Source organism: Haplochromis burtoni, unplaced genomic scaffold (genome assembly GCF_018398535.1).
Source record: "Haplochromis burtoni strain Fernald_Lab_line unplaced genomic scaffold, NCSU_Asbu1 Contig_116, whole genome shotgun sequence".
Lineage (NCBI taxonomy): Eukaryota > Metazoa > Chordata > Actinopteri > Cichliformes > Cichlidae > Haplochromis > Haplochromis burtoni.
Genome location: NW_024582477.1, coordinates 257,561 through 270,040, shown reverse-complemented (window position 1 = coordinate 270,040; position 12,480 = coordinate 257,561). Strand labels below are relative to the sequence as shown.

At 42.7% G+C, this 12,480-nt stretch overlaps 2 protein-coding genes across 2 annotated transcripts in view; both read right to left on the bottom strand.

The window, feature by feature from the left end:
* Positions 1–4,030: 4,030 nt before the first annotated feature.
* hoxa5a (homeobox A5a) lies at positions 4,031–9,591 on the bottom strand. The gene is made up of 2 exons (XM_005928634.3): positions 4,951–9,591; positions 4,031–4,284 (listed from the first exon to the last, which is right to left on the bottom strand). Exons 1-2 carry the CDS (start codon positions 5,543–5,545, stop codon positions 4,034–4,036), a joined length of 846 nt encoding a protein of 281 aa, XP_005928696.1. The 5' UTR covers positions 5,546–9,591; the 3' UTR covers positions 4,031–4,033.
* A 76-nt stretch (positions 9,592–9,667) lies between these two features.
* The window catches only part of LOC102293673 (homeobox protein Hox-A7), a 4,784-nt gene continuing 1,971 nt past the window's right edge, over positions 9,668–12,480 (bottom strand). The window contains exons 2-3 of the mRNA XM_005928665.3: positions 11,630–12,190; positions 9,668–10,839 (exon numbers count right to left, since the gene is read on the bottom strand). Of these exons, the coding sequence (XP_005928727.1) occupies positions 10,550–10,839; positions 11,630–11,996 (657 nt within the window). The 5' untranslated portion in view covers positions 11,997–12,190 and the 3' untranslated portion in view covers positions 9,668–10,549. The remainder of the gene's footprint in view (positions 10,840–11,629; positions 12,191–12,480) is intronic.

Sequence of the window (12,480 nt, the reverse complement as noted above, 5' to 3'; positions counted from 1 at the left end):
ACGCCAACCACTCAATCTTGTTGCTGGGGACGGGTGGGGGGTCTCCTCCCCCGGTTTCAAACGCGAGGTCACTGCGCATCCAGGGTTCACCTGGAGTGCACCATGCAACATATGTAATGCAAAGCTATTCTGTCTTTTGTGTGGAGAGTCAAGATCGCTATTATAAGGCTGGCATCAGGCTCCGAGTGAACAGATGACGGAGAGTTGTTCAGCGCGTAAACTTTTGACCCCAATTTTTCCTCCTCTTCTGCAGCTATCTCGCTCTCATCAGCCCCAGCCCAGTGAGATACCCCCCCGCCCCCGCGCATCACTCCATACCGTTTGAAACGAAAAAGCTGATTTTAACAATGTCTACATTTCATGCCATCACAATGATCATTGTCAAAAAAATTTATAAGCAGCAAAGATGCCATCACAAGATCTAAAATGCAATTGTAGCTTTGTGATGTTCCCAAAGACGTAAGATAAATCCGGCGGGCTCCCACTCAAGACTAATAGGGCCGTAAAATATGCAAATCACTCATTAGTGTTAGAGCAACCACAGCAGCCAAAAGTCTTTGTTGAAGGCAACACTGCAAGTTTTCCTCCCACTATTCTTGCGCAGTCTTTTCCTCTCGTGCAGGATATTACCACAGGCTCTCCATCCTTTGGTAATTTCATTTTTACGCATTATGCTTATAGGCAACGCCAAGCAAACGTGTCATTAACGTGAGTGTGTGCGTGTGCGCGCTACCGCGGATGTGCCACTGTGGGTTTTTTTCCTCTCTCTCTATGCAGCAGGGTGACAGTGAACTTGGCCTAAAGCGAGCTCTGCTGGTGGCTCAGAGAGGATGCAGATTTATCTTGGTGCTGTGGCTGACCTCCAGATGAACCTGCTGCGCTCCCCTCTTTCTCTCTCTCTCTCTCTTTCTCTGCCTGGCAGTATCTCCTTTTGAAATATTGGCAAGGATTTTAATTTCCAAACAGCCTTCCTCCACCCCGTCCTGCTTTATTTTCAATATGTCTCAAATCAAACTGGAAAAAGTATAAATTTGTGTTTCTGTTAGGCTGGCGTTTACTTTACACACGCGTGCAAAAAACTCGCAAAGCACTGCTTCAAGGATTGGGAGAACAAAATGCAAATGCCGAATTTTTGGATTTCTTGATGATAATGATGAGAAGAAATCAAAACGATTTAAGCAATTCAAGACACTTTTTAAAGGTGCCAAGATTTTAAATACCTACCAGCATTGGTGAACATATACTAAAGTATAAACGATTTGAAGTCATTTGACGATATAAATATTTGTTTTCGTGTCATAAGGTTCAGAATTCACCGATGAATAAAAAAAACATGATGAAGGCCTCTGCACAAAAACAGAGAAACTTTGATATTTAAATTATTCAGACTGGCGGACAGCATGACCTTTGAAAACCCGCTGAATCAACAAATTCACCAAAGTTCATTCAGACATTCAGCAAGTTTTTTGGCTGGCAAAACATGATAAGACTTATAAAATCAAAATATTTTCAGTTTTATTCGATTTCGTGCGTATTTGCACCGGAAGTTTCAACGAAGAGAAGGCGCAGTAACACATCCTGTAGTGCGGGATAGAAAAAAAATGAATTAAATGAAAAAAAAAAAACAATATACAGTTTACACTTTCATTTTCGGATCATGTTTCTGTGAATCTGTGTCCACTAGTGACCCGTTTGGCCCCGACTCTGCTCGGACAAAAGATCACCACAAAGCGAGAGTGACTTTTAAGAGGTCATCTGAACTTTTCAACCAACTTGGTTGACACAAAACGGAATTCCTTTTAAACGTGTCCCTGCTGTTGTTTCTTCCCTTGTTGTGTTTACTTGACAGTTTACAGCCTGCCCTAAAGCCAAATACCGTGCCAACATGTGGCGCGCATGCAGCGCTCAGCATAACAACTGCAACTTTTCTTTTAGCGATGGACCCACAAGTTTCAGAAGTCATCAGCACATACAGAATCCAATCAAGCGAGCTGTAAATCTGTAGGCCTGCATTAACCCTTAACTTTATCAAGGAAATCTACACGCTCCACGAGCCCCCTGGAAACTTTCTGGCACACGCTCTGTGACTTCTCCAATGTAATAAAACGACAACAAGTTGAAGTTTGTGGGGGTGGAAATGGACACAGATAATTATCCAAGATGTAAAAATGGATTATGAGTTACACCACAGATGGAGGGAAACAAGTTACACAGGGAAGGAAGCAATTAAATAGCCATGAGCTGGACCCAACCCTGCGCAACATCTGCCGAGACCAGTATTCAGCACTCCACAACTGACAAATTAGTGTAATGGACTAATAGGGACGAATAGAGGGAGCGAATACAATAATAAGGCTGTTTAACACAGACTGGCTGTTCTCAAGCTACCGTCTAGTCTGGTGAAACTTACCCACAGACGCGGTCCCCATCCTGGAGAACGTCCGGTCCATACTGAGGCAAGACTGAGCAATAGAGCTGGTCTGTACCGGTCAAGTAACACTTACAGCCTGCAAAGAGAGAGTCAGACGAAGCCTCGCCGTCAGTGCGATTATATGTTATGTGCAATATACTGTCAACTCCCCAAAACCATAAAACTTACTTTAATGGCTACCACGTGACCGTTTATGGCCAGTGAGCCTATCTGGCCGCTCTCCGGATGATTTTTACGATCGAATTCATAGACAAACCCCCCATTCATTTAGCACCCAAATGTCAGAGAACCAGAAACGGCCCTAATAAAGTTTACAGCAAGAAAAGTCGAGCTAATTCTCTGGGAATAGCTCGGGAGTCTGTGCGCAAAGGGGGGACCCACGGCCCCTGAAGTCAGTTAAGGACCCCAGCGCCTGAGCAAGGTGAGTAAAACTGGATGCTTTAATACGAGAGGACCTGTTGAATTCAAAGAGATTTGAGGAAACTTTGCCAGCTTGGTTTTTTTTTCCTGACAGCTCATACAAGTGGCTTTAAGATTTTTAGATCAACCAGCAAAACTCCCCAAATCTTCTCCGCCATAAAACAGCAGCCCTGAATCTGAAAGATTTGACAAAAACGTACACTCAGCGAGGTGTTGCCATTCCAGTACAAAGTTTATTATTCTGGCCATCATCGTCGTCATCATGAACATCATTATTATTATCATACTATAGTTTGACTTCCAGTCTTTTGAAAAACATTTACAAAAAAAAAAAGCTTATCACGATGGAGATAATACACATTGCGATAAGATTTACGGTGGGACCCTAAAAACAGCTAAAACACGCTTTTACTCGGATATTGCGCCCAGATGAAGAACGCAAAAAGAAAAAAAATATAATAATAAAATAATAAGGAAAGAAGGAGAATAAAAGCAGCTCCTGCAAAAAAAAGAAAAGAAAAAAAAGAAAAGAAAGATACAAGGCACAGCTAATGTACATACAAGGGTGAGTCGGCACCTTTGTCCACGTGTGTTCACAACACATACAATAACCACACAAGGCTTTTACTGCTGGTTCTACTTTTGGAAGCAAGTTATCTGACAACTCGGTACAATACACCAAACAAATAAATACATACATATACAGTACATACAGAGAAAAGAAAGGTCAAACACAAATGTAGCTCAACCTGAACCTTCTACTTATTAAGCTGTTATTGTTGAGTGCATCACACAGAAAATATGGATTTATTTGCGCTAGGCGGGTAGCATTTCAAGCTTTTATTTATTTAACTTTTTTTCCGTCTGAACAAGAAATAATTTAAGCAAACATTTATTTTCATGTCTCTTTTTTTTCATTTTCTAAATCTAGACAGAACTGTACATAATGCATTTTACTCACATAAGCATAACCACGGTAGGGATAAAAATGAAATTATATTGTTGGACATAAAGAAGGTTTATAGATAGGGTGACCCACTCCTCTGTCCCTTCTCTCACACAGCCCGCTAAGTCTCTGCGCTTTTTTGGAATAGGAGGAGAAGTTGATATGACAATCTTTGTTTTGTTTTTTTTGTTTGTTTTTTGAAGTGCTCTTTTTTTCAGGATTAAAAGGTGTAAAAATCAGGGCCTATAGGCTCCTCCGCCTGCAGCCGCCATGCTCATGCTTTTCAGTTTGTTGTCCTTCTTCCACTTCATCCTTCGGTTCTGAAACCAGATTTTGATCTGTCTCTCTGAGAGGCAGAGGGCATGGGCTATCTCGATCCTCCGCCTGCGGGTCAGGTACCGGTTGAAGTGGAACTCCTTCTCCAGCTCGAGGGTCTGGTACCGAGTGTATGCAGTTCTGGCCCGCTTCCCCTCTGGCCCAGACAAATCTTGTACACACACACAAAAAGAGAAAACAGATCAGACGCAGAAGAATTAAATAATAATTTTACTTTTGCGCCAACTTTCCTGAACACGTTTCTTTCAATTTTACAATACTGTGTTTGGTAATATTATAGGTATGAATGTCTTAATCGCTGCCACACGACTGGCACCTTGTAGAGCTTGAATGGTTAAAACTTACAAGTAACAAGGTACCACACACTTTTACTACTGAGTCCACAGAGGGTTAATAGCAAAAAATATTTGAAGTATCCTCTTTTTATTTAAAACCATTTTAAAACGCACATTTAGTAAATATCAAGTGTAGAAAAGGGTCAGATACATTTAACTAGTCTAACCTCGCATCTGTTGCTACACTATCCCGTACCTGATAGTCTAGCTAACCAAATATAAACCAAACAGGTGAGAGGTGCACATAGCGCCACATGCCCCTTTTCCAAAACTACGTTTATTTGTGCTCTTTCTATCACTTTAACGCCAGAATGGCCAAAATTTGGCTTGTGCTCATAAAATGTCCTAAATAAGATGATACCACGTCCCTTTTCTTTCTTTCTTTCTTTCTTTCTTTCTTTTAAACAAACAGTCAGACAACAGCTTTTTGTTTTTTGCAAAAGATCAAAATCAGTACGAAGTCATTAAACAAAGCAGTTTACCGTGACTTATGTGTAGTTTTCTCATCCACGGGTATATCTGAGGCTGTGTTGAGTCGGTTACATTTTGAGGAGTTGTCGGTGCACTTCCCGCGGGCTTCTCTTCCTCCAGAGGGGAAGCTTTGGACACACAGTCCCGGCTGAGCAGCAGCGTGGCTCCATTTGAGTTTGAGCACGGGGTTGAGCACGGGGTCGTTATGGAGTTTTTCACAGCTCTGTGCTGAGACTGTGTCTCGGTCACTGGGGACGAGCTGGCGACCGAGGAGCACGGTAGAGAGTCAGGTGGAGGCGATAGAGACGAGTTCCCGGTGCTGTTTGCGGACTGGTTGTACCTGACAGGCTCCACCGCGGGTGTTGTCGCCGCTGAGTGACTCGGGGAGTAGCCCGGTGTCCGCTCGCTTCCCACAAAGTGTCCGGTACTGGTCCGGCCGACTGTTAGGTCCATCCCGTTGTAGCCGTAGCCATACCTGCTGGAATGCATGGCTGTTGAGTCTCTATATTGCTCGTTTGCCGTACTGTGGTCTCCATAATTATGTAACTGGAAGTCCGCGCCATTGGGATAGCGACCGCAGAATGAGTTCACAAAATAGGAGCTCATTTGTTGACAGTTCCACCGTTTGCTTGTTGTAGGTATTGCTCTTGTTTTTGATGGTTATTTTTAGAGGTAAAATAGCATAACCTGTGTTCTTGATTTGTGGCTCTTATGCTTTAGCGCGTCCTATAGCACCCTTGCACAATTTATGATGAATTATGGAAATGAGTGGGACATGGACTTGATTCTCTCTTACGTAGGCACCCAAATATGGGGTATGGCGAAGAATCACGTGCTTTTGTTGACCAGTCGTAAATCCTGCTCGGTGACCTCCAGAGGTAAACTCGTGCACGCAGGAAATACTGGGTGGGATATAAAGGGTGCGCGCTTTCCCTGCGCTCGTGGCTAGGGCAAACTCTGAGCCGGGGCTTTGGGTGTTTTGGATTGTCGTGGTGCGCCATCCTCTGGCTCAACAGTTGCACTGCGTGTCTGCGGCGCTTTCCGAGGCGTGGGCTGCACACGGGGTCATTCGGAGGTTAACGACCATTGCGGCAAAAAAAAAAAAAAAAAAAAGCTCCTGAACAATACAACAAGTGACATGCTGAGAGTGCAATCTCGGCGGTGATAGTGTACAGAAATAATTCGATCAGAATCCGTTATGCATGTTATGATGGGCTATGAGTGTAAACAGTCTGCGCACTTAATAGAATAAAAGCCCATTCGCAACAGAGCTGCGTTTTCTCTCATATGATATAGCCCTATCGAGAAATATTTGAACGACTTCAAGAGCAAAAAAAAAGACTAATGAATAAATGTTTGGGGGAAGAATAAAAGCTAAACATCACTTTATCGAATAAAGCCAAAGAATGTGCTATCCGAGGCCTGATTTTACGCCACTTTGAAAAATTAATAACTATAAATATGGGCTTTATATGAACACACGAATGTCGTTTATAAGCAGGTTAAAATATATAACTATGGGCCTCCATGGAACAGATGCTCAGATGATAGCTATTACAATCCTTTTGCGCCAAACCCGATGTTATTTTGCTCTTATTTAACGGCGACTCCTCTGCTATATTGACCTTTAAACAGTCAATCATGCCAAGCTGCAGTTTCTCGTGTTTTTATTTGTTTACATATAAGCTAAAGATTGATTATTTCTTCTTTTTTATAACATGAGAAACTACAAAGCCCGGGGCTTTGCTAAGTATGACTTTTGAATTTAATGAAATTAGTGGAGGGGTGGAAAAAATAGACTTTATTGCAAAAATGACACGGTGAAAGGATTTGCTGCTTAGGAGTGAAGTTGATGCTTTTTAAGTCCTCGAAATGTAGAATACTCAATCAAACTTTAACATTATTTTGCGAGTGTGGTGAAAGCTGAACTGCATATTTATATTTTTAGGGGTTAATACAAAAAGCACATACGTATTTACGATGACAGAGAAAAGGCGATCTTGAGATTTTCTCGTCATTTGTGCCACTGTGATCATTAAAAAAAATTCCCAAAACAATTTCTCAACACAACTCTGCAATCGATCAGTTAAACCGTCAAAATATTATTGATAATAAACAATAATGTTATTTTTAGATATGTTAGAAGCTATTCCCTGCAGCAGTTATGTATCATTGCTTAATAAACCCCAGCACACTTGGTCCAGCTTCGTTTAATGCTGTAACCGGACCGATTCACCATTTGAAAACGGTTCGTCAGCTTTGGACTTTCTTTCAAATTAATTCACGAAGGAAATCACAAATTTTAAAAGAAGCGTAACAGGCATGGCGCAGTCAGGCGCTTCCCGTTTGTTTTACTCCCTGTGGAATTTTTATGGCACCTTCGCCTCTCGAAGGCAGTGACTTGTCCTAAGGTTTCAAGGTTTCCTCCACATGCCGTTTCCCCGGAGCAGAGCGTTTGACCAGCACAAGCCCATTCCTGTGTTAGGATTGACAGGAACAGTGAGATGGATTTATTCAGTCCCAGGTATGTGTGTGAGAGAGAGAGTGCGTTAACACACTCCCAGAAGGCACGACTTTAGGAAGGGTGAATACCGGGCTCCTACACACCCAGTGTGGGCCCACAAGGAGAGGAGCGCTATGCGCGGAGTTTGTGTTGGTTAAACAGTCGAGCAACAACAGCTGATTTATGGTTGGCCAATGGCAACAAAGTTCCCACGAAAATTACTTCTCTGAGTTGAGCCAGGGACACACCCAGGAACCAAAACACAGGCATCGAAAAGAAAGGAGAGCAACGGAGTGAGTGCGCGCTGGTGTCTGACTTGTCGGGTTGAGAGAGGGGTGAAGGGGGTACGATGGTCACTGGTGAAGGGAGGGGGCGGTGCTATCCGACTTTGCAGACACACACACGCACTCGTAGTAGCTTTTGAGAAAACATTTAAAATCACTTTCTTTTTCGTGGCCTATAATCCACGTGTTACCCCAAGAAATTACGGTAGTTCAAGCAAAAAAAAAAAATCGAAAGGAAAGTAAAATCATACTCTTTATGCAGAAATGACTTACAACAGGGAGATTTATCACTGCATTTGATGCATTTAAATCACCCTGTTAGGACTGATTGGGGGATACATTGCTTTTTTGCATCGATGCATTTTATTAAATATTAATTGCAGTCTAGCAACATACATGACTCTCTGATTTTACTTTCGGCAATACCGCTAACAAGAGCATCTATGCAAAGAAACATTTTGCAATTAAAATATCTGATCACTTAAAAAAGCATTTTTAAGTTTAATAATGTTTAGTGGTTGCCATCCTGTTCATTAATCCCATGCACATCACGCTGAGGCCTACATGCACACATACAAGGCAATAGAATAAAACACGTGGATGCACAGATGTCGACCTTTCTCATTTGCAGCAAAAAAAACAAAACAAACCACGACGAGCTGCAAGCGCGATAGCCCCACTGCCTCCACAGGAGGGCGTCAAAGAGCGCATACTTTGCCTATCATCCACCCACCCGAAAGCACATCCCCATTTAAATCCAATAACAAATACAATCCAGACAGCCTACAACAACACTAAGATCACTGCAAAAATGAATAACCATGTTAAAATATTAGTAACGATAATAATTATCATCATCAAATAAGAGCTTGTAAATCTGATAAATCAGATTTAACACGAAGTATCAGTGATGGGAATCCTGATGAAGATCAAGTGTAACACGAAACCATTTCTTTCCAAGATTTCAGTCTCTAACCAAAATCAAAGCAGGCGAAACCATGAAGTAAGTTGCTTGCTTTAAGAAGATGCAAATAAGTACATTGTCAACCACATGCACTGGCTGACGAGCGTAAGCTGCCTTACCTTGAGAAGGTCTCTGCATGTAAACACAAGGGGGGTGACTGGAGGGAGTGGGCAGGTGCAGTGACAGAGAAAAGTCTCCCGGCTGAGACCCCTTACTTGTTTCTCCATGGGGGTCGGTTCCTTCGTCTCATTTCTCCGTTACCTAGGCACCCAAATGATCCAGGCATGTCTTACTATAAGCTCCTTGCTCGTCGAGGTTCTGCCTAACATCTCACCCCGACCCCTTAAAAAATCCCCAAAAGTAGATGTGAGAGATGGTAAAATGTCGAAGGTCGACTGTGAAAAGGTTCCCGTGGAAGTCCGAGACCGTTAAATGAAAGGCTCCTCTATCCCGCAATTGAAAATTAAATATAAAAAAAACGGGGCGAAAAAAAAAGTTCATGTTCATGGCTCCCCGCCACGTGACAAGCTGCGGCCAATAGGAACCCGGGCCGCGTCGTAAACTTGTATGGCTATGTTGTAAATTTTCATAAACAACAACGGATTTATGGCCCAGAGCTGGAGGGAGAGGGACGAGGGGAGAGAAAGAGACAGAAAAAGGAGGGAGGGAGGAGGGCAGGTCAGCGTCAGGCGCCATCTTACCCAGCGAGGAGGGAAAGCAGAGTTCAACAGTAATTTCCCTTCATCTGCAGCCTGTCCCATCTCGCATCCTCATAGCTCACATTCCCCAACTTCACTGTTTACCTAACCCCCATTATGGACTGTAACATGTCTCATTACATGCAACCCAATACTGGTCACACTGAAGGTCACATAATGGTAACTGTGAACACAATATTACTAGACCCAAAGCGCGATTTCAATCCTTTTCTTGGATGGATATTTTTAATAACACGGTAAATATGGAATGAAACCGAATAGAGAGGGTAAAAGCATTTTTATTAAATGATTGCGCGTTCACTTCATTTACAAGACAGACTACAAGCCTAGCAGACTTTGATTGAAAGCCAGCAGCATTTGCTCACTGTACTGGAATATTTCTCTGATTATAAAATGATGGCTATTGCCAGCTGGATAACGGTACATGTATTTAAAAGACTAATCTGTAAAGCTAGATATCCACAGTAGCCTACGGCACAATCGCTGACGGTATAGTGAGCGGGTGAGGAATCTGAGGTAGGTTACATGCAAAACTAAACAAATATTTGCGTCGATAGTTAAATCCTCACCCCTAGCAGGCGGATTAAAATCCATGTTAATTAAAAGGGGGAGGGGGAGGGAGAAGAAGAAACTCAGGAATTCTTTTATCAAAATCAGTCAAATAAAACATTTGCCTTTACCGGTTCAAAATAAGGCACATCAATTGTATGGTAGAAAACAGGAAACCATCAATTAAATCACCAGCTCAGTTCGTGTTTACATTTCCGTGTCAGTTTTTGAAAATTATAAGGTAAATACTAGGTCGTTTTTTGCTGAAGGAATGTTAACTCAGTAGTAGTTTTCTGTAGTCCAAAATGTGCCATATTTGTAGTACTCCTATGGGATATATGCGGAGGATATAAAAATACAGGCTAGTTAGGGTAGGTAGTTAGTATTTGTCACGTGAAGCATTTTTAGTGCTGGTTTAAATATGAAATCCAGAAGAGCAGTGTAGTGTTTTAATGTGGATTACTGTCAAAAGATTAATAAGACTTAGTGCCTAAATGTTATGTCAGAAGTTATATTCGATGCATTCCAACACAATATTTAACACATTATATTTCTTTATTTTGATTTTCTGTCCGTCTCTTCTGTTACTTTTCAGTCAACACGGCCGCTTTGGGTCTCTTCACTTTTGGGTTCCCTGCCTTCCGACGGTGCCTGACTATCACGGTGCTGTTCCTCGTTGCTCGGCTCGTCCTTGTGGTCCTTCTTCCACTTCATCCTGCGGTTCTGAAACCAGATTTTGATCTGTCTCTCTGAGAGGCAGAGGGCATGGGCTATCTCGATCCTGCGTCTGCGGGTCAGGTAGCGGTTAAAGTGGAACTCCTTCTCCAGCTCCAGCGTCTGGTGTCGGGAGTAGGTCTGCCGTCCTCGCTTTCGATTTGGATCTGTGGAAGATGAGATGCGTGAACAGAAATAACGTTATTGTAATGTGGGACTGTATTTGTATTTTTTTTAATTAAAGTGTTCTTAAAATTGGATCTTACAATAAAAACCAGCAGATTTAAATGTCTATAATTCATTTGTAAGTGCATATTTAATTGCAGCCTGTAATTACTCAATTACCACCTGCACACACGCATTCGCTAACTCAATTCTTTTTTTTAAAGCATCTTTGCAACAATTTAAATTGGCCCTGCTGGGGTGTTTGGCTCATGCCTCCTTTGATACTCTGCATGCCTTTCCAATTAAAAGCCAGCCAGGCTCTACACACCGAAGACACTACTTACAGCTCCCACTTCAAAAAATATTACTGTTTCATTTTCATCTGACTTCCCCGTGTAGCGGCCAGTAGTGGCGCATATTGATCCAGGTTTCTGAAAATACCAGAGCCTCTGCAATGCAGAACCAATTAGAAAGGGGCTGCAGAGTGCAGGAGAGCTGATTTACACAACAGGCCGGTCTTTTTTTACAACCACAAAGGGGAGAAGAGGCTGTAAGAGTAATAGGAGTGCAGAGAAAACCCCCAGCGGCAAGGTCTCTGCGTACTGAACACACACAAGCGCTGGCCAAATGAATTTATGGCTGCAGAACTCATTAGTTGCGCAATAAAAGTTTTACGATTCTTTCCATGCAACACCAATGGCTTCACGAAATTAATTGAACCACTAACGGCCAGTCTAAGTATCACAATGTTTTGTAAGCGCACTGACCCGGGGGCTTTGAAACAGCACATACCTGATACTCGCATCCAGGGGTACATCCGGTGTTGTTTGTCCGGCGACGAGGTTAGGGGTTCAGTCCCAGGGTGACAGCAGCTGTCGCTGAACAGGCGGCTCTGGTCAAACGGGCTGCAGTTTGACGTGTGTGCGTCCTGCCCGTGGCCATAGCCGCAGGTAAACACAGTATGGCTCTGGTACACTGTATTATTAACGCTGTAAACTCCAGAGAGGGATGGCGCAAATGCAATGGCCGCAGCAGTCCGAGTAGAGCTATGGTCGTCCCCACGGGGTCCGATGCCGCAAGAAGCTCGTTCCACGTTTGGGAACAGGGAACTGCCCGTCGTAGATTTGCTAAGAAGACCATCCACATAATAAGAACTCATATTTTTTTCTCTCTGATTTGTTGGCCCAGAATCCTCAGTGTCGTTTTTACGAGGTAGTGTGATAGATGACAGCAATACACCCTAGATTTACACCAAACCCCATTTTTACTCTGGACCAAAGAACTCACCCATGTGACCCCGGCCTGGTCGCTCTCGTCCAATCAGCAGAGACGTGGTTTTATTATGGCACAGGACTGCGGAGTAGGATTAACACTTCAGACACATAAACACGCACACAGATATAAACACACATGCAAGAAATTCACACGGTCCCGATAAGCCGAGGGTAACTGGCTGAATTTAATTCTCATGGGTTTGTTTCGCCATATCATCACTAATCATCATTTTATAAGCTTTCTGCTTCCTATTTCAAGTACCTCAGTGAATCTATCTATCTATCTATCTATCTATCTATCTATCTATCTATCTATCTATCTATCTATCTATCTATCTATCTATCTATCTATCTATCTATCTATCTATC

Bases quoted from the DNA above. Each gene is read 5' to 3' on its own strand.
- hoxa5a (XM_005928634.3), bottom strand. From the start codon at position 5,545: ATGAGCTCCTATTTTGTGAACTCATTCTGCGGTCGCTATCCCAATGGC. The intron at 4,285-4,950 runs GTAAACTGCTTT...TGTGTGTACAAG, and splicing joins AAAACTACACATAAGTCACG to ATTTGTCTGGGCCAGAGGGG.